The sequence below is a fragment of the Anser cygnoides genome, chromosome 10, assembly GCF_040182565.1.
Source record: "Anser cygnoides isolate HZ-2024a breed goose chromosome 10, Taihu_goose_T2T_genome, whole genome shotgun sequence".
Lineage (NCBI taxonomy): Eukaryota > Metazoa > Chordata > Aves > Anseriformes > Anatidae > Anser > Anser cygnoides.
Window position 1 is genome coordinate 3,115,823 of NC_089882.1, and position 24,959 is coordinate 3,140,781.

General features: G+C 52.2%; 1 protein-coding gene across 3 annotated transcripts in view; it reads right to left on the reverse strand.

Annotated features, from left to right (window-relative positions):
• Positions 1-24,112, reverse strand: part of LMCD1 (LIM and cysteine rich domains 1) — a 29,508-nt gene extending 5,396 nt beyond the window's left edge. Inside the window, exons 1-4 of one of the 3 annotated variants that reach the window (XM_067002973.1) lie at positions 24,029-24,112; positions 9,530-9,618; positions 8,464-8,719; positions 2,885-3,220 (exon numbers count right to left, since the gene is read on the reverse strand). In XM_067002973.1, coding sequence (XP_066859074.1) covers positions 2,885-3,220; positions 8,464-8,719; positions 9,530-9,618; positions 24,029-24,109 — 762 coding nt within the window. In that variant the 5' untranslated portion in view covers positions 24,110-24,112. Of the gene's footprint in view, positions 1-2,884; positions 3,221-8,463; positions 8,720-9,529; positions 9,619-23,849; positions 23,875-24,028 lie in introns of those variants that run through there. The other 2 variants (XM_067002974.1, XM_048071319.2) reach the window with 2 other exon arrangements.
• Between the last annotated feature and the right edge of the window lie 847 nt (positions 24,113-24,959).

The following is a 24,959-nucleotide window of genomic DNA, read 5'->3' on the forward strand; positions in this document are numbered from 1 at the left end:
CTCAGATGCCTTGCCCGTGGTGATTTACGTTGGCCCGGTGTGCTTTCCTTTACACACCATTTCAACACAGCTGGCCCGAGCGTGCAACAGGAGGCTTAACTGCCCTCACACAGGGACCACACAAACACCCGAGGAAATCACTCCTGCACGTTTCTTGGTGCAGAACTTGATGCCGTCTTGGCTCATTCTCTTCTAAAGCCAGGATATTTTACACCCAGCCTTCGTAAATCTATAGCTCAGACTGACACCTTGAACTGAAGCAGGTAAAATCAGGCTGCTGGTGCTGGCTAAAAGGGCTGGTATCAAACAGACCAGAATCTGTGTCCTACTTTTAATGGACTCAATGAAGAATCATGACAAAGCGCTTCAGAATCAGGATCTCCAAAATGCGCAGTTGAGCACCACATTGCCCCGGGCCCATCCCTGAACCCAAGGCAGTCATGTCTTCTCAAAAAGCCTGCTTCATTGCTGCAGTCCTGCAGGTCCCTGAGGGTCAGCACAAACATCTCTCAGTTGAGGACACCATGCCCTGAAAGGGCTCCGGGCAGCCCGCTGGCACTCGTGGGCATCACCTCTGGTGTCCTGCAGAGCAACAGTGGAAGGAGGCCTGGAGAAGCTTCCTCAGGAGCCCTGGGGACAGGGTTTGTGTTTAACACCCGGCCTTTGGGAAATGCATAGAAGCTGGTCACACAAGCTTAGAGGCACCTAAACCTCCACATCTGGAGCGTGTGGATCTACGTTTCAGCTCTGAACACAGACATGAACACCTCCAGTGTCGTTGCCTTTGGGCACCTCATTTCTCAGTCCCCTTAACATCTATTCTGAGTCTTTATGGAGCTCTTTTTTGCTCACATCTTGACTTTCAGCCTCACGCATATTGCAAAGTGCTACATAATAAGAGCATTTGCATCTTGGACTGTCTCTTCAAGGACTGACAAATCTGTTATGCAGTCTGCACTAAAGCGTGCAGAATCAGGTTGTTAGAGGGGCACAAGGAACTGGAAATCTCAGGAACAGAATGAAGGAAACGTGCATGGATAGGATAGCAGGGAAGAAAGAGAAATTATGATGTTTTAGCAAGAACAGCAAGGACTCAAAAATTACTATCACATAGCTACGAAACAACCCATTTCACACACGGTACAGTATTGCACAATACAAGGGTGCCCCACAGAAGCAGGCCTGGAACACACAGAGGAAATGGGGAACATCCCAACACCGGCCAGGCCAGCCCAGCCCACACCAAGGTGGGCTCCCTCCTCTTCCTCCTCCTCTTCCAACTTGGTACTATTTAACACTGACATAAGCTACTATGGAAAAGTTTGCTGCCTTATTTTTCTATGGCAGAACTTTCCTCTCCATGCAGTTTTGTGAAAACCAGCAGATCTTCTGGAAGTTCAGCACATTTCACCTTTTTGGGGCATAGTCCATCCACTTTACCTCAGCTGCTCTAACTCCTGCACTGGAGATCACACTAAATGATGGGTGTTTTGGTAGAGTGGGAAATAGGAGGTCTGTCTTTGGCACGGTGAGAAACCACAGTCCTCTTCTGTGTGCTGGGAGCTGAGCTGCACAGCATGTTAGTCAGAGAGCATCTCCTACAACTGATTTTGCAGCAATTCCATTTTCCAGCTTGTGCCTCTAGAAAAATAATGTTTTAAAGTCTAAGAAGAATAACATCACAGTTATGTATTTATTTGGAAGGACAATCTTGTAGGCTAAATAAACCCTCATTGCTAAGATGACTTTTATTAATGAATTTAATAGAAACCTTCCTTTTTTGGCTTCTTTTAGCTTAAAATTCTTTGTCCAAATCAATGTTTTATTATACTGAAAAACTTCTGCTGCATCACTGGACTCTGAAAGTCAGATATGTGTTAATAGAAAAGGACATAGCAGAGGGGAGACATTACCCAATAAGGAATGAAAATGAAAACTGCTCTTAACATGTTACAATCTCAGTTTAGTAGTTGCTAGAAAAATCTTGTCTTAAAAACATTCAGATACCATTTTTTTCAGCTTTAAATCCTCTGCTGCAAGTTACCCTCACAAGGGCCAGTATGAAATATTTTCACTCAACATATCTTATGATAAGCATTTGTTCAGCAGTCACCATGGCCACTCAACTGCACTTAGAGAACATAAATCTAAAAGGGTGCTAGGGAATCTCAATTGCTTCCTTGTGGAAATGTGTTTTTATGTCCGGAGACGTGCATGCTCTGTTCAAAGTTCTCCAGAGTAATCATGGCCCCTGCAGTACTGTCTCCATGTTCATAGCTCTGCATTAATTAGGCTGAGCCACCACCTATAGTCACTTGTATTCTCTCTATTTGTACTGCTCTGGAGGCTTAGCTGAAAATACTTGAACTTGCAGTTACGCACAGTTTCTGATCTTATTTTTACACAGTCACCTGGGAACATATCAAGCTCAATCTTTCAGAGCTGCCAAGAATCCAACGTTGAAGTCATTGGTTCCTACAGCAAGCAGGAAACAAAAGGCATTTACATGCCCTGGTGGTTCAACAGGCATCTGCTGTGGAGGGATGAGGATGGGGAGGAAAGATAACCCTTCCTCATGGCTCTTGGATGGGTACTTGTGCCCGGCTGGGATGGAGGAGCACATGGGGGCCCCACCGGTGCCTCTCCCACCACTGCACTGCAGCACGCTGTGATGCCACCAAGCATCCCGGCACTGCTCGGCCGGTTTGGAAAGGCATTACAGCAGGCTTGGACGAGCAGGAGCAGCATTGTAAACAAGGGAAGGAAATTCCTGCTGGCACGTTTGTCTGTTGCTTTCTTTCAGCTGACACCGTACCTGCCCCCAAAGCACCCCAGAGGCAGGGCACTGCCACCAGCCCGTCCCACCACAGAGCACAGCACTTACGTAGAGCCCTGCCGCGGGCGTGCTCTCCAGGGCCCCATTGGTGGTCTCGGGGGTCTTGCCGGCGGCCGAGCCCGTGTCCTGCGCCTTCCCCTCCTCCTTCCCGCTGCCGCCCTGGCCTGGCAGCGCCACCTCCCCGACGCCCAGCGCCTCGGCCTTGTACTTCTTCACGAAGTCTTCCATCAGCTTCACCTCGCCCTCGGCCAGGCCGCGGCACTGGGATGGGTCGTGGTCGTACACCGGGAGCTGCCTCATCAGCTGCCGCCGGCGGTGGTAGGCCCCGTCGGTGCCCGCCACCGGCTGCATGTCCTTGGGGAGCAGCTCCATGTACTGCATGGCCTGGAGGGGGCAAGAGGCGACAGTCAGCATCACCGACCCCCTGCCCGCCTCCCCCTCGCAACTTCCAACCCGCCGTTTAGCGATAAAAGGCCAAATTTACTCAGATGCAGGCAGCAGCCAGGCTATCGCTGATCAGTGACAGTTTTCATCCTCAGAAAACAGAGAAAGAAGTGGGTTTGCTCTGCTGCACACCTCGCTGTGTTTACCCGAACCAGATCATTGCAGCATCAGACACCGCAGGCTATGCTTGCATGAAGCTCCTCATGTCGTGCACTTCGGGCAGTGCCAAAAGACAACGACCTACTGACAGCTCCCCCAGCTCCTGCTGGCTTCGCTGGCTGGCGTCCAGATCCCACCGCACCCTCCCTCGCCAGCAGCAGGACAGACAACAAGGCTGCTGAAAAGCCCAGAAACCCATCAAAGTTCATCGTAAACTGGAGATCAGCCAGTGTCACCCTGCCCATAGGGACTGGGAGCCTGAGAAACACGTTCCTTACAGTGAGGAACCGAGAACAGCACCCCACAGTTCCCCACTGAATTCATGCAGCACAATTTATAGTGAAAAGTCCCTTTACAATTCACATAAAATCCTAATAAAAAAAGTAATCAGATGTCTGTTGAGTCTGCATCTCCAAGAGCCACACTACTGGACTATTGATTTTGCAATAAAGGGACGGTGTTTTGCCACTGATGCCCTGCAACGTGGGAAGCAAATGCCAAGAAACCGTCTCTGAAGTTTAGTCTCCTACTCAGCTGGCCCCCAGCCACTGCCATAAGAGCAGAGTAAACGGATCCTGGAGCGGTCTGCCCCTAGGCTGGAGCAACATCTGCAGGAAGGGGGGGCTGCGCACTTAACTTCTTTCTGGCCTGGTGCTTAAAGGGAAGGGAGTTTCCCACTCAAGACATTTTTCCTATTGTAGTGTGAAGAGCAAACGGGCAGCCAGTTGGCTCGTTGCCATTGAGTTTTAAAGACCAGCATCCAGCTGCATTAGATTTGTTTCTTACTTGGTCAGCATTTGAAAATTGAATTTTAAAGGAATGGAGAAGTGATTAACTATTCACTGTACATAGTCTAGCTCAATATGGCCTTTTAAATACAGAAAGGTGACACTGAACAGCTCATCGTGCTTCTGTAAATTTGAAAGTCAGTTTCCACTCCAGCTACTTGCAGCCAAACAGCAATATTCAGGGCAATATTCCCCCTTGAAGTTTTGTGACAGCAAAAAACAAATGATTTAATGGAGTCAGGCCTTCCTCCCCATGTCTTGGAGCATATGTTAATGTTGCTGCACATTGCATTAGACATCAAAATTCAGTCTATTGTGCCTCTGTGCACTGGTAGGATTGGTATCTAGAAGTTTGCAGAGGCACAGCGGTAGCCTCATGGGAGAAGGTGCTGCTTGGGAAAAATGGGTTACAAAGCCAGAGGATGCAGTAAAAAACTTTTGCTACAAAGATGGTTTTCACAGAAGCCAAAAGGCCTAATAGAAACTACAGAAGCAAAAGACAAAAATTTACTTAAAGCTCATCCCAGGCCTCACACAGCGTGCCTCAGAAAATAAAGATACTGCCATCAATACTTGACAGCTGGAAAGAAAAGCAAACTAAATATCTCGCTGCTGTATGGTGATGAACTTTAAGACAGAGTACACAAGGCAGCCTGCTGGCTTGGTTCAGCTGCAGCAAGAGCACTAGCAGATAGTTTGGTGTAATCTCAGTGGAAGAAAGAATGCAGTACAAATGGGCCAGGACCAACGCACACTTACACCAGAGCTACAAGAGCAGCAAAGTGCCAGCACGTGCATCTGAAGCATCTTGCTCCTCTCTGGTGCCAGGCTTTGAGCAATGCCTCAAGCCTTTCTTAAAAGGACAGCCGGACTGCTCAGTGGCACTTCTCAGCATTTGTGCAGACGTTCAGCGTGACTTCACTCCCCGGTCAAGGGAATGCTTAAGGTTATAACTGCAGATGTCTTAAAATGTGTCCAGAGAATAGACCAGGAAAAATAATTCAACCTGACACCAAAAACTGAAATAAAGGATAATAAAAAGCTGCTTCTTTTGCTACTATCATGTATTACTGCTGTCAAATGCTTTATTATGCTGCCTTAGCACAGATGATTTTGAGGAAAACCATTTTAAGTTTTCAGCACTGTTAACTACTTTTTTTTTTTTTTAAGAGATACTTTATGAACTGCTCTTTCTACTTTCCCCAAAGACCCTGAATATCTACATCATAACTTATCCAGGCATGGCTTAATGAAAACATACTCTGAGCTTCCCCTGTTATTGGACCATTCACTTCACAACAACAATATGAAAAAAAAAAACAAAAAAAAAAACAGTTTCCACTTTGCCTTCAGAAGGAAATCGCTGGAGCGAGTCAGTTATGCACTAAAAGCTTTTTGGCCAAAGTCCCTTTTGAACTAATCGAGAATTGTTGACATCCAATATTCTTCCTGAGTTTGTCAAGTTGATCATTAAGCCAAAATTTATCAAGGTTGTCTTCAAAGTTCCTGAGCACTGTTTACTTGAACTCAGATAACTCCCAATCTGTTTAGGCACTACTTCAACTCAGAGAGGCAAGAAGCTCCAAAGCTCCATGAAGCGCCTGCGTTTGAGCCTCTCCCCTTGCTGGCTCTGCAGGGATTGAATGCGATGCTCTGGGTCATGGAGCTGTCGAGGACCCAGCCCTGCTGTGCCCTGCTGCTCAGTGCTGCACGCTACAATCACAGATGTATGCCTGCAAGAGGCATGTCTGGGCTCAGGGTCACAAAAGGAAGCAGCATGGCAACAGCAGGCTTTGGGCTTCCTTCGCTGTACGGAGCTGACCCTGTCCCGAGGTGCCAGCTGCCAGCAGCACCTCTCTGCAGCCAGCTTTTAGCAGTGAAAATTGAATTTCTGATAAATCCCGGGCTGGGCAGCTGCTTAATAAATCATGCTAGGTTGGAGAAGTGCCATCATTGTTCTCCCCATCCCTCAACAAGTTCCCTAATTCCCCCTGGGACCTGTGGAAGGCAAACACTGGTTAAACAAACATTCCTGCTTTGCTAGCTCCTACCAAAAGGAAAAAAAAAAAAGTCAAAGAAAGGAAACTACAAGCAGAAGCACTATGATTGAACAGCCAGACAGTCAAGTAAGTGGGAGTCTTGGTCCTTTACTAAAGCCCAGGGGTCTGCTCTCATCAGCACAAGCTGGTTACAGAGCTGCGTGCCCATCTGTGTTTCCAGTACGGACCTCGTGGCACCTCCCATACAGCCTTCCCAACAGGGCGAGGACTACTGAGTTTAAGAGTAAATAACAGGTCTGTCACTTGGGTCTGCAGCTGCAATTTCCACATTTGTTTCCCAATTCATCTTCTAAAAAATCTGGTTGCAATTTTAAGCAGCTTTAAACTATTTGTTTAATTTGAAGAGCAAAAGCTGTCCACTAATGACGGTGTAATGTGTAATGTTCTCAGTACCACAGCACAGTTAAAGTTCAGTTAAGTCCTTTCCCTCCAGAAGTCCTCTCCTGGCTAACTGATTTCCACACGCCTGAGACCACTTCCATGCGTTCCCACAGCAGCATTACTACTGACCCAGGCAAACCAGGCACAGGAAGGTGGGACGGGGCTGGGGGCTTTCGGTCCGCCCCCACAGCATGGGACGATGCCTGCTCTCTCCCCTTTCTACACTGAGTTCTTTGTGTGCTCAGAGCAGAAGTATTTTCATCTGGACCAGCTCTGGGTGACTTGGGGGGGTCATGCTGCCCACGGTGCTGCTGCCCACCAGCTTCCAGGTTGTGCACAGCAGCAGAGTGAGCCTGTTGCCACAAACGTCCTTTTCCCCTCCTGTTCCTTGCGCAAGGAAGCTCCAAAAAACAGCCCAGGGGCTGTAGCTTCCAGCTGCAAGTCCTGCAGAGCACGAGAAACCCTGCTTCCAGAAGGATCTTTAGACAAGCACCATTGCGTGCTGATGCACGCTGACAGTTCACACCGGGCTCACTTTTAGGTCCTGAATATAGTCTGTCAAACAGCACCAGGTCTGGGTCTAGCTCCAGCATTCATCCCTCGCCGTGCTGGTTCAGTGGGGGAGCTGCTGGTTCCCTCCCCTCTGCACCCTGCCTCGCCGGGCCGTGCCATGCTGCCTGCCCAGGCCGGCCGGCAGGAGCAGGAAGGTGCCTCCGCCCGCTTCCCCTTGGAGGGCGGCCATCGGCAGGGCCTGCAGCAGCGCCTGTGTGCCAGGAGGCAGCCGACGGCTCGCCTGCCCGCCCCGCTGCGGATGGATTTGGGGACAGGGACAGGGATGGAGGACAGGGACCGGCTGCTGCAGCACCCACCCCCAGGGCTACTCCAGACCCATCACCCCCCTGCCTGGCACATCTGAGCCTAAATGAAGGAAAGCAGCAATACAAAAAGTTAAGCCAGGAAGCGAATGCTGCAGACGCACCGGCTGCTACGCCCCGGCTCCATGACGGCGTTTCCGCGGCTGTGGGCCCAGTGCCCGAGCGGCAGCGGCGCTGTGCTTGGGGCAGGGGCCAGGCCCGTCTGCTGCGTGGAGGCACAGGGAGAGCCGCCTACGCTCCTGCCTAACGAAGCGGAGGTGCCGGGCCTATCACAAGTCCAACATTACCGATAACCTCAGCGTGCAGAGAACCACTGCTATACAGAGGACAGCTATTTCTGCCTTATCATGAAAGCCCGTTTTCATAACAGAGTAATTTACAGAGCTGGACGTAGACGGAACAGGTCTCTAGGCTCAACGTGTGGCCAGCGCAGCTCCACCATCCTCGTGCGTGTCCCACAGCTTTCACAGCCGTCTCCCTCTTTGGCAGCCTCCTTGGGGCATGTTTAGGGACGATCAAACCCCAGCCCAGACTTGGCTGTGCAGGGCTCACAACACCCCAAAAGGGCCTGCAGGACTTGCTTCCACACCCCTCTGGGCTCTCTGAGCCTGGCAATGCCTCTGTGGGCTGCATGCAGGATGGCCCAGATGGGATCTCTCCTCAGCAGTGTTTCGTTGGACGTGAATGTTACCAAAGGAGCGAGCCTTCCTGTTGTAAAACATGCACCGACTTCTATTAGAAATGTAAGCAAGCCTACACAAACCCAAAGTCAACCCATTCCTCTCTTCTACCTGCTTTGGATATTTATGTGGCTTTCCAAAATACTAAATATTACGTTCAGTTTTGCTCTGTGAGGCAAACCACCTGCTTTGCTATTTTTCATGGTACCTTTATTCCAAAGCTGAGCTGTATTCCCTTACCAGCTTCTGGGTGAGCCCCGGCGGAGCCCACTCATACGTGATGGTGTCAAAGGTGGGGTCTTTCCGCGACACGATGGGGTTGGTGATGATCATGCGGTTCCTTTTGTAAATGCGAACGCCGTCCCCTCCTTTCACCCGGGCAGTGAGCGTGGCGTACTTTGAATCCGTCAGCAGGCGGCCAATTTTCCGGTCATCCTCCAAGTCGGAGCTCAGGCTGTGATCCTCCTGGCTGCATTTGCATGACTTGCATATTTTCCTGCGAGCGACAAGCGAGATCGTCCTTTTGATACACTGTGGTGGCAGGAGGCACGCGCTTTTTCAAAGGCTCTGCCACCGAGATCCAGCCACGCTAAAAGGGTAAATGCAAACTGGGCTGGTGACATAGGCCGAAAGGCTTCCCTGGCGCGAGCCGCGGGGCTGGAGCAGAGCGCTGCCAGCCTTGGCGCTGTCCCGCGAAGGCACCACCAGAGCTCCCAGCCTCCCACTGCAGAGCACAAACCTCGCCTGCTACGAGGCTTTACACGCCTTTATAAAGGTGACCACTGGAAGGGGAACTGATAGCCACGCGTCCACCATTTTAAGGAGATGGACTTGATGACCTTTGGGGATCTCCCTCCCAGCTCAGGGTATTCTACAGTCTTAATTACAATGGCTATAGAACAGAGATGGGTCTGTATGGGTCTGTAAGACCATTCTCTGCTGGACAACTTTCCCATCAAGCTTTAAAAGGACAGACCAACTCTGATGCAACCTGAAGTATTTCAGCAGGGTCTTGCAACAAGTATGATTCAAACCATCCTCTAATTGCATCAATTAAAGAAGTAGTCACGAACCAAATCAAAATAAAACAGCAGTTTCAGTGAAGGAAGGGGGACAGAGAGCAGGGAGCACAAGCGTGGTTTCCACCCAGCGCTTGTCCAAGCAAGACAGTGTGTCCTCCCTGCACCATCCCAGCACTGCCCAAGGACTTTGCAGCTTTTCTTTGCCCTCAAAGCCACCGATACAACATCAACAGGACCCAAAAGGACAGCCTCAGAGGTAGGGCCCATCCCAGCAGAGACATTACCTCCAAGAATGTGGCTCGAAGCCTGTGCACGTCCCTCTGCAGCGTAAGCATGGCACACCTCTTCCCGACTGCTGCTGGCTCACGGACATCTGGAAAAGAGCAGAACACCAGTTGGAAAGGTTTGCTTCTCAAAGAGCATCCAGGGCTTGAGCGCTAGCCCTGCACTCGGTCCTTCAGATGCTGAATTCTTTGGCCACGCCTTACACGCCGTGATGCCCCAAATCTCCCAGATGCTGTCTGATCCCTGTCCATGCAGGCTGGCTATGGGATTCCACAGGGATGGTCGGGTTGAAGTTTTTTACCTCAAATCGAGAGAAGGCCACATGCCAGAGCCATAACTGGCCTGGAACACTGTGAGGAAGGTGGGTTTGAGCTGGCACATCTAGCATGCACACGGTGCTGGGCAGCCACCCTTGTGGTCTTACTAAAATATTATTTGCAGTCAACTCATATACAGCACATATGCATCTGTGCAAGCCAGAGAGATTTCATGGCACGCCACTAAAGCCAGAAGCAGATAGCCTGGTGCAAGCTACCAGAGGACCTGACGGCCCAGAACGCCCACCCCGGCGCCACAGCAGCAGAGCCCCGGCCGAGGAGCGCCGCGGTGCAGCGAGGTTGCGGCGAGGCGCGGAGGCACGCTGCCGTGACCTGAGGCTGCCAGCTGCAGCGCAGCCTGCACCTCCTCTGTCTGTCCCACAGGCACTCAGATATATCTGGGGAGTGACACATTCCCTCATCTCGGGTGCTGGGCTTTATGGGTGCTTTCCATGGTGAAGAGGAAATGCAGCAGGGAAGGGCTGCGGGAGGAAAGGCAGCGGGAGGGGAAGACGCGCCGCGGTTGTGCTGCGCTCGCAGCAGCTACGTACGTGGGTGCTCACTGCCGCACAGACAGCCCTGACAGCCTCCCAGCAGCAGGCAGGCAAGTGCAAGGAGTCACAGCAGGAGCCAATAACGCTGAGAATAAACTTGTTTGAGTGTCTGTGCCGCAGACTTATTGAACATGGCTTTGTGAATGTGAGGAATGCAGGAGGGTACGGCGGGAGCCAAGAAGCGAGGGCTGCAGGAAGCATCGGGGAGGAGGGCCACGGCGGGCGCTGGGCTTGTCAGCCTGGCTGTTTTTACAGGAACTCGTAGACTCCTGTCTGAAAGACACCTTTGTTCCCTGTAAAAATGGGCTTAAGGAAAACAACTCCACTAGTGGTGGCAGCTCCACAGGGTTACTGTCTGCAAGCAAAGCTGCAGCCAGCTCTCTGCTCTGCCACCCACGCCAGCACACCCAGTACTCCCAGTCCTTGGGAGGCATTGTAAAATGCCAGCCTCCTGCAATTTTCTGACCACTTTGAAGCTCGTTTTTCTTTAAGGCTTAATGCATACAAATCTTGCACTACCATGTCCTTTTTGTTTGCTCCCATGCACTACCATGTCCTTTTTGTTTGCTCCCATGCATGCAGTCTGTGTACACTTATTCTTCTAGAAGTAGCAGCTTGTTCCAGGCATCGACCAGGCATCGGTGTGCGCCCAGGCGGAGTCCTTCCCAACACAGCTAGGGCTGCAGAGGCTCCCAGTGCTCGAGCAGGGTGGTGCTGCCTGCGCAATCTTAATTCACCCACGTGTGTTTCCGAGCTGCGCTCGTCCTGCCACACGACCATGCGCTACTTCAAGCAGTGCTTGCTTTGCTCCTCCTGCCCCAGCTCCCATTTTTTTCATCTTCCCACTAGACTGCTCATCCTTGAGAAACCCATCCCCATCGGTACAAAATGGTCCGTTCCTGCTCCCTTTGTCCAAGGGCCTGCTATTTCAGTTGTGCCTCTGACTTCACCTTTAGTTTTCACTTCAGATTTCACCTTTAGTCTTTCCAGACATTCGGAAGACCATTGAAAGGACAGACCTCTCATCCTGGGAATTCATAAAAATACATTTCTAAATGGTCTTAACATGCACTTGAGTGCATGCACACACATTCCCCCTGCCTCTAGCATGCAGAAAATAGGATGCTTTTGATTCTTCAGCTCTGACCCAGCTCTCCAGAACAGACACACATTTACATTTCTGACACACAGACCGCTTTAAATCTTGTCAGTTCTGGAACTGTGTGCTACATATCTACCTTTTTTTTTTTTTTAAACCGACTCTAATCTTAATGAACCAGACAGAAGCTGAGTACAGACAAGGGACTATGATACAGACATGGGACTATGAATGTTTGTTTATTCAAAAAGCAAACATCTGGATTAAATAAACTGATTTGGAAAAGCGTCATTACATAGCCCATGCAGAGGGGAAGCAAAGCGAAAAGCACCGTCAGCAGCAAGAGCACATGGAGCCACCCAACAAGACAACCCGAAGCCTTGGAGTCCCCAGGTATCAGGGTGGGAGCTCAGCCATCCAGGGGGTGGCCACCTGCCTGCAGCCTTCATGCCGGGATGTAAACCCGGTATTTCTTTACTGCCTGAGGGTTCATGGACCCCTGTCCTGGTAATTTATTCTACTTGTCCAGATGAGACCTCTGCTTCACGTGCCAGCTCCACATGTAGCTGGGGCTAACTAAGTGCCCCACGCAGTCCCTGGGGAAGCTGAGACCTGCGCCCCAGCCCTGCTGCCCAGCTTGTGGATGGCCTCTGCAGCAGGCTGCTGGGTTTCGTGTTCGGACACCTGCCCCTGCTGCAAAAGCTTCCAGCTCCAAACGCTGCCCGTGCATCCTGAAGGCTTGTGGACAGTCCAGCCAGGAAGCAAGGTGCCCCACGCCGCTGTGTATGGACCGCCTCCAGCTTGGCCATGGAAGGACAAGTCTGGAGGACCTCACACAAAAAGGGTTAAAAACTTCTGTTCAGCTAACGGCTTCTTCTGCCGACATGAACGCCCGTGAGGCCCTTTGGGCACACGGCGGTGCGGGTGTGCAAACACGGCCAGCAGCCCGGTGATGCTGGGCAGCAGCAGGCAGGCGGTGTCGCAGCAGCCAGCACCACCCCACGCCATCCGGCCAGCAGTCCTGGGGCTCTTCCCACTGGGAGCCTGTGATTTTCTGAGTTTTCACATCAGAACACTTCTGATGCGGCCCTGTAGCAGACGCTGCCTTGGTGAAGCTTATCAGACGGGCTGAAATGCAGGTTTCACCTCCCCACCTGCCACCTTGGCACAGTTCCTCTGCAAACACCACCCTGGGGAAGCGCTTTTGAACTTTCACTACGGTCTCACCAGTTACACATTTACTCAGCTGAAATGCATACAGCAAAGTGGATCAGATTTGATACACTGAAATCTCAGCTCTCATCTGAAACTGCCACTGTTTCACCTGCAGAACAAACCTGGGGCATTAATGGGCAATCCCCACCTCTGAGCTACGTACTGAAGGCTGGGGATCTGTTTCCTTAAGATGGAGCTGAAGTCCCAGCCCTTATTTTCCACCACATACAAATTCAGACCTGCAGAGAAGACCCAGCCACCATCCCTCCCATTTGTGCAATTGCTCTTGCCAAGCCCCGATGCCTTCACCATCAGGAGCTCCAGATCTCTTTGGAAACTTCTGTTTGCAGGTGTCCATAGCACGACTCACTGCTCCTCACCGCGCATGGCAGCCGCAAGTCTAGAGCTATAGGAAATGGATGAAGAAAATATGAAAATCCAGAAGCTTTACAAGGCAACGTGCAGCTCCTGGGGTGGCTCGGGTTCCTCTGCCCTTGGAGGTGCAGGTCTGCAGCAGTAGGGGAAGGGGCTGGGACAGCAGCTCATCCCCACCACTGCCTGCAGGGCAGCGTGGGTGGCCCTGTGAATTCGGGGGACATCCCCATGGCAGGGACAGACCCTGCCAAATGTACCTGAGCCCCCTCCACACGGGTCGGGGCACTCAGCCACCACCTCTCGCATTTCCTCCTGCGAGCTCTGACCCCTCCAGGCAGCATCTGCCCTCGCGAGGACGTGGAGCACGGCAATGCCACTGTACTTGGCTTGGGGGACAGCACGCTTCTCTCCCCCCAGGCAGCGCAGGGAGCTCTGAGCTCCTTATTCCCATCGCAGTGCAGGGGCCAACCACAACAGGAGCCGTGCCGGCTGCCCGGGCTGCCTGGTCAGCAGGGCTCCCTGCCCAGATATGGAGCTTCTCCTCGCAGCTCAGCTCTAGCTCCTCAAATACGCATAAAAGGAGATTTCTTGTTTAAAAAGAAGGAAAAAAGAGACATATAACATGGCAAAGCCCACCAAACCCAGTAAGAATGTGAAACAGACTGTCCTGGACTCCGCCTATGCCCAAGCCCATCTGGATACAGCAATGTGAAAAGAGATGCGAGAGTGTAAGACGTGAGGAGTGAAGACATTTGTAACGCCTTTAAAAAAAATGTCTGTGTCAACAAACTGCTTGGAAGAAAAGCAAATTCTGCTCACCATGACTAGATATACAACGCACTTTAAGATTTCTATTTTGGCTTTTAGTCTGATAGCATTCTTGCTACTAAGAGAGAGAAAGCAAGTCAGGGCAGAGGAAATTCTTAGGCAGTGAAATGATAGGAAACTGAGGCCATTCTACCCACAAAAACATCTCTGAACAATCTCAGGAATATGCCAGCTTCTTGGTCAGTGTAATGCTGTGCTTCACTACACTGGCCAAAGGCAGGGCCATCCTAGACACTGGTAAGTTTGCTCAATTTTTGGAAAAGAGAGAACCTATAATGCCAAGTGCCATGGGAAAAACAAAACAAAACAAAACGTCATTCCTGCTTGGTTTAGACTTGAGGACAAAGGAGCACTGAGCTTCCAGGGCAGGCCCACCTGGCAGGACGGACCCCTGGTTAGAAGTTACGAGCCGGTCAAGGTCCAGCCCCCCCAGCTTGCTCTGCTCACAGCTCAGCTGCGATTCCAAAAGTTTTGGGTGTATCATCGCCCTCTGATCGGTCCAGCACACCTTGGCCATCGGCCCTTTGGTCTGCTGAAGTTGGCTAGACAACTGAGCTTGTTGCAAGGGGACCACCCTCAATGACACGTGGAGAAAACACTGTTTTCACATCCCCTTGGCTATAAAACCCCTTTAAATAAGCTTCTTTCCACTCTCCTCACAACAGTGGCTTTAAGTGCCACAGATTTAGTACGGCCAAGAAGAGGAGACTTCAGACTAAGCTCGGCTAAGTGTTTTCCAGCGAATGGTCCTTGAGTAAAAACCCTGCCATGCCCGGGCTATCGCCACAGGGAAGCCGGCCAAGCTTCGAGACCACAAAGGGGCCGGGCTCGGACCGCCGGTGCCGAGCGGACACAGCAGCTACGGCGAGCACGGGCCCTCAGAAATGAGCCCTCCCTGCTACAGCTGCATCTCCGGGAACACGAGTACCTTCCACCCTTATGTGTAATTGGCTCAATACAGACACAAAGCCCCGTGAGCTGTCTTGGTTTTGTGGTCTGCACACGTCCAGTCTGACGCTGTAGCGATAAACAGCTCAGCACCAAAAACATCAGCAGTCGGGGTGGCTGCCGAGGTCCTCCTGCAGACAGTGATGAACAGGCTGATACAATCTGCAGGGCGGAAAAAATGCCTGGGGATGTACTTAACACCTCCGCTTTGTTTAGCCTCAGAAGCACAGGGCAGCTCTAGCACACTGCTCCCAGGAAACTCATTCCTTGAGAGCCAACTGCTTTACGGAGTAATGGGTGGAAGAAATTTAATATTAATACAAACTTTAAACAGAGCTTACAAGAAGGGCAGTACGGGAAAGCTAACACCCTGACATCCTCAGCTAATAGCTGCTTTTGCAGAGGTTGATTTATCTCATGTCACCGCAGGATCAGGAAGCTCCACTTAACGTCTGTAATACACAGATTAACCAAGCGCCAGGAGGAGCCCACAGCAGTATTTTGCTTTCCTTTAAGGACTGTGAGATTGAGCCACGAAGGAACTGAGCACAGTAAGAGCAGACCGACCTCTAACCCAGCCGAGCAGGTGCAGATCAGGCTGCACTGCCTGCAGCCCACTCCCCTCCCCGGCCAGGGGCACCCACCCACCCTTGCTGAAGAATTTGCTACCAACACCACGTAAGAGACGCAGTCATGAGTCTGGTGCCGGCTTTTCAGTGACACTTAGCTTTCTTCCTCTTTTGCTATTAGACTGCCCAGACTAGGCTGCTCCTTACACCATCTCTCTTTGGCCATGCACAAGCACAGGGTCAAGACAGCCTTGACAAATTCATTTTTCCTCTAGCAGAAGCATGCTGCCGCACGAGACTGCGGCAGACGGGGTCTTGGTTAAGTGACTCAACAAGCAAGGCGGAAACAGGAGAGCAGAGCCAGCTCCAGCTGCAAAGTCAGTCACTGCAACAAAAGGACAACTGCTGAAGTGAGGAGATCCTTATCTGCTCAGGGATGCTTGCTCCCCTGGAAGACCTTTAATCCTCTTTCCTCCTGCGTATCCACGGGGGCCTTGGTCTAACCACAAAGGCGGACTGCAGCAGTTCTGCAGGTGGGAAACGCCCTGGGAGGAGAAGGCTCCCCCGGGCAGCAGGGTCTCGCTGCGAGTGCCGGCCCCGTGCCCCAGACACGCGGGGCAGCTCCAGCCAAATGGCAAATTTGGCTAATATGGTTATTAATCAAAAGCCCTGAAAGCTTCCAAGAACATACACCTTCCTGAGCGGGTGTTGCGTGCAGCAGTCGGACAGGAGGCAGCTCGCTGCGCTCCATGCCAGCGGAGGACACGAGGACGGACTGTCGGGTGACATCCATGGCACCGTGACTGCTCCCTGGCACCGTGACTGCTCCCTGGCACCGCTGCACGAGCCACCCCGCGCCCTCCAGCCTCTGGCAGGGCTTCTGGGACCAGCTGCTGCAGCTCCAGAAGGGCCTGGCTGAGCGGGGCCCTCCTGCGTCTGCAGCGAGCCTTCTGGATCCCGCAAGTACTCGTTACACAACACCTTATTTGGAGGCTAAAAACGGCAATGGAGACACGTAACTACCTCAAGTATGCTTCCTCCTCCTTTTTAGGGAGAGAGGAGGAAAAGCTGGCTTCCAAAAAGTTACTACACGTTGACAACAGCACTGAGAGCCGAGGTCCTGGTTTCACCTCTCCTCGTGGCAGAGCCAAGGACACAAGGCAAGCTTCTGGTGCAGCCCCTGAAGACCCTCGCACAGCCTTGGCATTTGACACCCTGCCCCGAAAGTCCCAGTCCAGGCACCGCGTGAACCCTCCGGGTGGGGTTCCTCCAGCTGCAACGAATTTCGGAGATTAACAATTGTAGCTTTGAGAGAGCCCCGAACAAAGAAAAAAGGAAAAGGCAGATCGTATTCACATGGGTGGGACTGGTTTGCTCAGTGCAATTGTTGAGTCTCAAGGATACGGATGGACAGCAATTAATTTGGTGTCATTATTTGACTATAATAGAGCTAAGCTCACATAACAGGGAGCTAAGTCAAACTTCCTTAAAGGAAGTCCAGTAACTGGAGGGTGTAAACATTTACACACGGCAGAAGAGGTATCTGTACGGCAATGAGGGGAACGCTGCAAGTTCTGCAAAAGTACAACACCCCAAATCAGAGCTACGAGGTACTGCATGGGCCAGGGCAGGAAAATCAGCCGAGCCCAAGAGCAAAATATTAATGCATCCAAGGGACCGTCTTTTAGTTAAAGGCAGGAACTAAGACAGGCTCAGTACATAGAGAAAGCCTCTTTGTTTGCACTTTTCTTCCATGTGCAGGTCCAGCAGGGCAGATTTGCAGCGATTGTTCTGTTATATCCAGGTGTAAGACGCACCTCGCCGTCCCCTCTCCAGCCGCAGCCCCCAGCACACGTGTAACTGCCTCTCCCGAAAAGGGTGAGCTCCCCATCCTCCTGCTGGGCTGGAGCTGGAGCCTCCCACCTCCCTCGGCTCTGCCGGAGCAGCAGCACCAGCTGTGGGTTAGGAAAAGCCTCTTGGCACACCCAGGGACACAGAGCGAGCTGCCCACAGCAGCCCCCAGAGACCCCGGGCTCCCTGCGAGCACATCCCCGCCGCAGCCAGGCCAAGGGCTGAGGTCAGGGACTGCTGCAAACCCCCCATTGGCAGCAGGGACGGAGCCAACAGAGGCCAAGCCCTGGGGTGTGCACAGGGGGAGACTGCCCTAACTTTGAGGCAAAGCAGTACAGTGCTGCACTAGCACTGAAACAGATCCTCTGCTGCTCCCTGCAATCGGTACGGCAGCTAGCACTGCTCCACTGCTGCGTGCTGCTGGGAGGCCTCAAGGTACCCCTGCTTCAAACAGCTGTACAGAGTAAAGGTAGCCTGGGTAACAGGCACTCCGAGCCAACAAGAAACCCACGTCAAATATTCTCACTTCTATTCTCATTTCTTAATTCAAGCCGAAAAGCAGAAGCACTCAGACAAATGGGACTGTCAGTAACCTGGTCCAATTACCAGGAGAGGTTTTTCCCTTCAGTGGTTCCTACTGCTGGCAAAAGAATCGCATTAATCTAACAAATCTGAACTTGTGTGTGCTTGTTTAAATAAGGGCCTTTGATTTGCATCACCTGATTAGCTTCTGTATACAGATATTTAAGTGCAAGGGCAGTTATCGCTGCTTAGGGTACCGAGCAGTTTGCCTTTCAACAAGGCAGTACAGCAGGGCAACCCCAAAGGTTGAGCTATCTGCTAAACAGCATTGACAAGGTGGAATTCAAATCAATGTCAGAAAAACACTTTTTGGTGTTACCTAAATGATGATCCTGAATTTCAGGTAACCACAGAGGCACTGAAAACTTGGCCTAAAGGCCCCAATAGGGAAGGCTGGATACCTCCGGAAGGGGAAAAAACAACCACAAAACCACAGATATTTTGAAAGTATTTAATTTGCCTCCTAAAATAGTGAGTTAAGGTCCTTTCATCATTGTAGGTGAATCACAATCAGCCCTCCTTTGGGTAGCAGAAGCCTCCTTTCAAAAGCTTGACCTCAAGCATCTTAATTCGTAATTTGGATGGGCAATCCATCTCACTCAGCATTTTCCTAGATAGTTTTCCAGTCTAAAACTTATTAATAAATTCCTTGAGGAAGGGGATCACCTGTTTCTCATTAAGCCTGACTCTCAAACTGGGGGGAAAAATGCCCCAAAAGATTGCAAGTGGAAAAGTTCCAAGCAGCTCTCGTGGAGTTGTTCTTCAGGAGCTAGCGCGGAGCAGGACCTGCAGGCCACCCAGCCGCTCCCTGGTGAGCACAGGCAGAGCCCAGGGGAGCAGAGCAATGCCCCTCGGCACTGCGGGCACGAGCATCAGAGCCGAGCAGAAAACCACCCAAAGCAGGAGCCACGTAGTGGGGACAGCCTCTGGAATGGGCAGCTCAGGACAAGATTTATTTTTGAAGGGGCTGCTTGACAGTGGCTGCAAATGGAATAAACTTGTGCGAGTGTGAGCAACTGCTCTTCGAAGTGCATTAATCAGTTCTGCACATGCTCCTATCTATAATAATTTTGACTTGGAACAGCAAAGGATAGCTTTGATTTGTTTTCTTTTCATAGATGAAAAACATCTATTGTAGCCTTAACTTAAAAGCTATTTGCTTCCCTACCAGATTCTGAGCAGTTATCCAAATTACCAGGCTCACGGAAAAAAAGTGACATTCATGAAGATTGTCTTACCTCAAATTCTCATTAGGATTTAAGTCAGTGAATGAGTTAGTACCATCTAGAATACTGGAGGCTCCAATTGATATTACACTTTGCAAAGTAAGAAGTTTATTGCCTTTTATTTTAGCAGCATAAAGACCTGGGAAAGGCACTGATATCTGAGGAAACTATTTCAATAGAGCTGCCAGATCTCAACCTACAGGATGACAGAGATAACAGAACCAGAGCCTCTGCAAATATCTTGCTCTTCCAAGAGCACATAGTTGGCAGGATTCCTTTCTCCACTAACAATGTGTGAATTAATGATAAGAGAAGGGCAAATTAAAAAAAAAAATACAATGAATAGATTTTTCCACAAACAAGACAGTGCTTCAGACACTTGGTCTCAATTATAAGAGCAAAACAAGCTGCAAGTAGGTGTATGGAATGGGAAGAACCCACCCAAATGTAATTAAACAGCAGCTGTGATAAGTTCCAAAGTGCTCAGGTAAGTGTCTCATTTTAGTCATCAGTTCCCTTCCCATACGCCAGCTTTGTCCTTCCCACTTCCAGCAGTGGAAATGGTGTGGAGCCATCATCAGGAGCTGAGGTTTCCATCCCTGCGTTGACATTTTGCACTTCAGGAGCTACTCCCATGAGGTTTTTATACAACATCATTGATTTAGTCCTCCTAAATCCCTCCTCAGCTTAACCATTCACATTTTACAGCTGCAGAGATCGAGACACGAGAAAGCCAAAGGTGTGCCCAAAGGGACTGTGGCAGAGCACATGAAGTACAGCAGAACTTCTCCAGGCGTGCAGAGGCAGCGAGGGAAGTCAGAGCTCATTCTGGGGCTGCCCAGAGCCCTGTTGCAGAAGCGAGGAGCTGTGCCACCTCCCACACTGCAGAGCCCGAGCACCTGGCCGCCGTGCTTTTGGGTAGGTTTGCAGTCACATGCTCCTGCTAAGACGACAGTAGATTTTTTTTTCTTTTTCTTTCCAGGTCCTCTTCCAAAAAGTGGAAATAGCTTCCCCTAAACTTTTCCCTTTCTTTCAGCCTCATCCTTAAATAAAGCAATAGCTTCAAGCTAGGACAGCTAAATACTGCTTTTCCTGAATGGCTGAAATACAAATTTTTTATATATTTAAAAAAAAGAAAAGTCTCAGCCTAAACAAATACTCCAGACACTCCCTCCCTGCAGGATGAGAAGGATTTTGTAACTTGTAAATTGTGTTTTATGGGGCTAGGTTTAGTCCTGAGTCCAAGTCCCAAAATAAGCTCTTTAACCCATGTGTGCTTTATGATTTCATATCTATAAATACTTGTCCACAGAGCTAAGCAGGTTTCTGCATTAAGATCAACATCTGTTTCTCCATGACAGCTGCAGCAGCATTTCCTCCCTTTGGCTCCAACGCAATGACGCTGGCAGCTCTGAGTGGGGATTTAGCCACAGCAGCACACCACCTTTCACAGAGGGTACGCAGGGCGATGGTCGTCTCCCCTGGGCCACGTGTAACCTCTTGTACCTACGCTGGGGCAAAACACCTCGCCAGCCACAAGGCAGCTTTGTGGAGGAGGAACCAGCGCTTCACAGTGATCCACTGAATTTCTATTAATGGAGAACAGAACCGGGAACTACGGACACAAGAAGTCTCCAAGAGATAAATAACTTTCTATGGCCTAATTGTTAAAAATGATGAGGTCCAACTTCCAACAGCAGGGATGAAGTTGCTTGTACAGTCACTGACAGTGTTTACACAAGAGAGCACTGGCGCATTTAAGTGACTGATGTGATTGCCTCGCACGCACGATCCCTGCAGTTAGTGTTTACTATCTTTATTGCTGCACGCTCAAATTGCTTCGGAGTGGCTTTGGACAGACTATAGATTTCACAGATGTGTTCTGTGGAAGACTACTTTTAGGCGTAACCTTCGCTGTTTGAGAGCTCAGCGTCTAACCACAAAGGCAGCCATCTGTCCAAGCTCTGCGGAGAGCTGCAGAGCAGGCGTCACTCTGCAGGGAAAGCACAGTTGTGGACTTAGCCCAAAAATCCTGTGCGTCTTCATCCAGGGACACAGTTTATGAAGAAATGAATGAAAAAGCCGAGGCTCCAATACACTCTAGCTTTTAAATGCCCTACATTTTGGACTTAAGGGGCAAGCTCCCAAGCCTTAATAGCATTCCCACGCACATCTGCGGATACGTGCGCAGAGTATTCAGGTGTCCAGCCACGGTGCTGATGGCAAACAGAGGCTGGCTTCTGCCTCTCCCCAAGGTCAGCGACATCCAGACCTCTGCACCTTGCAGGTCTTGCCACAGCAGCAGCAGCACTTTCTTCCTGTCCTACCGTTTGTCTGCTTTGGATGCTTGCAAAAAATCCACGCTGGAGAACTGAAGAAATAAAAAGTTAAAGAACCAAAAGTTGTATTAACTGAGTAAACTTTACCTTGGCTTTGAATAGCACTTTTAGCTTAGAGGGTTATTTTCTTCTCCTGAAAAAAATTGACTGAATTTAGTGAGAACAGTACACAAATCCTGATGCTTTCTGCCTCCGCAGTCCAGTTGAAATAGCTCCAGGAAAGCACAAAATGCCAGCCATCATGCTTTATCTTGGTTTCGAGTTTTAACTCTCCATTTAGAATTTAATCTAAACAACCCATTTGCCAAACAGAATGCCGTCCTGCTCATGCTGTTTTAATTTCCTCAGAAAGAATCCCATAATACGCTAGGCAAGACATCAACAATAATTAAACCCAACAGCGATTGAAAAATCAAATTTTCAGGGCCTTGCAGCAAGCCCTAATGAGTTCCAGACTTGCCTTCCCCGACTTGCTCAAACTGGTTGCGCGACACTGCCAAACCAAATTAAAATTTGACAGTATTTCACCCTGTGCCCAGAAAAAGTGCCCTTCTCATGATTCAGGAAATTAAACAGCCGTCTACTGCAAAGACGCCCATTTGTCTTTGGACATGTATTATCCAGACTGATCCAGGTTCAGTATTTTTCTTGTTCTTGTTATGCCATTTTGTTTCCCTTTCAAAGCGCAGAATAGCTGGGGCTTTTCTTTGTATGCTGTTGTGCCCGGTGCCAGCTGAGGCGAACCGGGACGGACAGCCTGTCGGAAGAGGTACACAGGTGGGGTATTCGCCTCCCTCACTCCTCGCAGGAGATATTAAGCTCCACACTGCCTGGTCACAAGTGACCACAAGACGACATGTCCCGCAGGAGCGCACCCTTCCACTGCGGGCACTTTCTGCTGTTCCTTTCACAGATCTAAGGGAAATTACAGTTAAAGATGGCGGATCTTTATGATCCCTCATCCTTCCACCAAAGGGAGCTAAACATCAGGCCGCATGTTTTGGAAGGGTTGGTGGGTTTCTGCACAGAGAAACCTTTCAAAGGCTTTTAAACCCTGTGACCCACAACTGCACAGCCTCAGGCTCCAGCCCCTCTGAGGATGATGACTGAGAAGCTCCTGGGTGATGGGTCTAGTGCAGAGGCAGCTTTTCCACGGTGCGGACTGCCCAGCCCTCCTCGCTGCCCACATCTCACCCTGCTGCTCCCGGGGCATCCCCAGCCCCGCGAGCAAAGCCCTGGCCAAGGCAGGAACCACGCTGGTGCCCGATGAAAACCAACAGACCACAGCTCCACGAGCAGCAGCACAATCCTCAGCTGCACCTGCCCATGAGAAGGTGTCACTGAACAGCGGACGCTTTGGCCAGCGCGCCTTGCTGCCGAGCACCAACACCGCCCAGGGCGACCTGCACGGAGCAGGCAGCTTTCTGCAAAACCCAGCAAACGGCTCGAGCAGCAGCACTGCTCAGAGCCACTGGGACAGAGGCTGACCTGTCCCAGAGGGGGTTCCGAGGCCAGCGCTGGCACGAAGCTGGGGAAGCTGCCATCCCGTGGCCGGGGAGGTCCCGCGGTGCCCCCACGCTGGCACTGCCCCACCGCAGCCATCTGGCAGCGGGAGATGAAGTTACAACAATGTGGAAGCCTCGAAGCGCTGACATTAGGCATTTAACTCATCCCCTAACTATGCGGTGACACAGGTACATCGAGTAAGGCCGTAAGAGCAGCTGCTCCCTGCCGACCCGTCCCACACGTTTTTATTTAGCGATTAAAGCCCCTTCCACTCAGCTCCACACCGTGCCAAGGGGGGGCTTCAGTTATTCCGGTTCATTTGCTCATCTCCAGCAGAAACCTGGATTTTCTAGGTAAAAGCGAGCCTTCGGTGGCCCGACCAAGGGGCGCAAGCACTTCCCAGCCCCTAGGAAGCCTGGGACAAACCCCCCAAGCGCACAAGCTCGGCCCGACAGGAGCTAACCCCGACGGCCCCGAGCGGCTTCCCCAAGAGCCGCACCGACGGGGGCTCGGGGCACCGCGGGGGCTGCGGCCGCCCCGCACCGCTCGGCCCCGCTGCCGGGGGCTCCCTCCCGGCGCGGCCCCGTCCCCCGCGGGGCACCGCGGCCGGGAGCGGGGCCGGGAGCCCGGCGGAGCCACCACCGCCGGCAGCGGGGCGCCCCCCGCACTGCGCGGCTCAGCCGCCCCCAGCCGCGGGGCGCGGAGCCGAGCGGCGCCTCCGGCACGGGGCAGCACCGGGGAAGCCGCGCCCGGCTCCGGGGCGGCACCGGCACCGTCCCGGGGCGATGCCCGCGGGGCTGCACCGCGCTGCCGGGCACCGCGTCCCGCACCGCTCCGCTCCCCTAGCCGCGCACCGCACCGCAACGCGCACCGCACCGCCCCGTCCCGCTCCGCTCCCCCAGCCGCGCACCGCTCCGCACGGTCCCGCTCCCCCAGCTGCGTCCCGTCCCGTCCCGTCCCGTCCCGTCCCGTCCCGTCCCGTCCCGTCCCGTCCCGTCCCGTCCCGTCCCGTCCCGTCCCGTCCCGTCCCGTCCCGTCCCGTCCCGTCCCGTCCCGTCCCGCACCGCACCGCACCGCACCGCACCGCACCTTGCGCGCTCCGGCCCCGGCTCCCTCCCGCGCAGCGCCCGCTGCCCGCCTGCTGCGCGCCGCCCGCCCGGCGCCTTTCATTGGCGGCCCCCGGCGGCCCCCGGCCAATCGGCCGCCGGAACGAACTTTCCCGGCCAATGGGCGCGCGGCGGGGCAGGGCCGGGCGGGGCGCGCTGGGTGCTGCGCGCACGTGTGCGCGGGTGCGGGGCGCGGGGCGCAGTGCAACGCTGCTGGGCGCACCCCATCCCCATCCCCATCCCCATCCCCATCCCCATCCCCATCCCCAACCCCATCCTCATCCCATCCCATCCCCGTCCCTGTCCCTGTCCCTGTCCTGTCCCATCCCATCCCCATCCTATCCCCATCCCAATCCCATCCCGTCCCCGTCCCATCCCCACCCCCAACCCCATCCTCATCCCATCCCCATCCCCGTCCCTATCCCGTCCCATCCCATCCCCGTCCCCATCCCCATCCCCATCCCCATCCCAATCCCATCCTGTCCCCATCCCCAACCCCATCCCTATCCCCATCCCATCCCACCCTCTCCCCATCCCATCCCATCCCCGCTGACCACTCCGCACCAAGCCCCACCACCACCGCAGCTCCCGCCCAGAGCATGGGGACCAGCAGGAGCGGGCCGGGGCAGTTTATTGCAGCACTCACTCGTGGTGTGTTTTGAGCAGAAGAAAATGTCTGGAACCATGCGCCTCTTGCTATTTCAGCGTATGTTAATTGATGACCTTTGGGTGGCCTTTGGGTCGTTGGCCTTTGGGTGTTGTTTTTCTTTTTTTTCTTTTCTCTCTCTTTTTTTTTTTTTTTCTTTTTACACAAAAGGGTAGGGTCTCCTGTACAGTTTCCCACAGACATTCCTGCCTTCTCCGGCTTTAGCAGGGAGGCCCAGTACAAAGCCCCCTTGTCCCGCTGAGGGCGA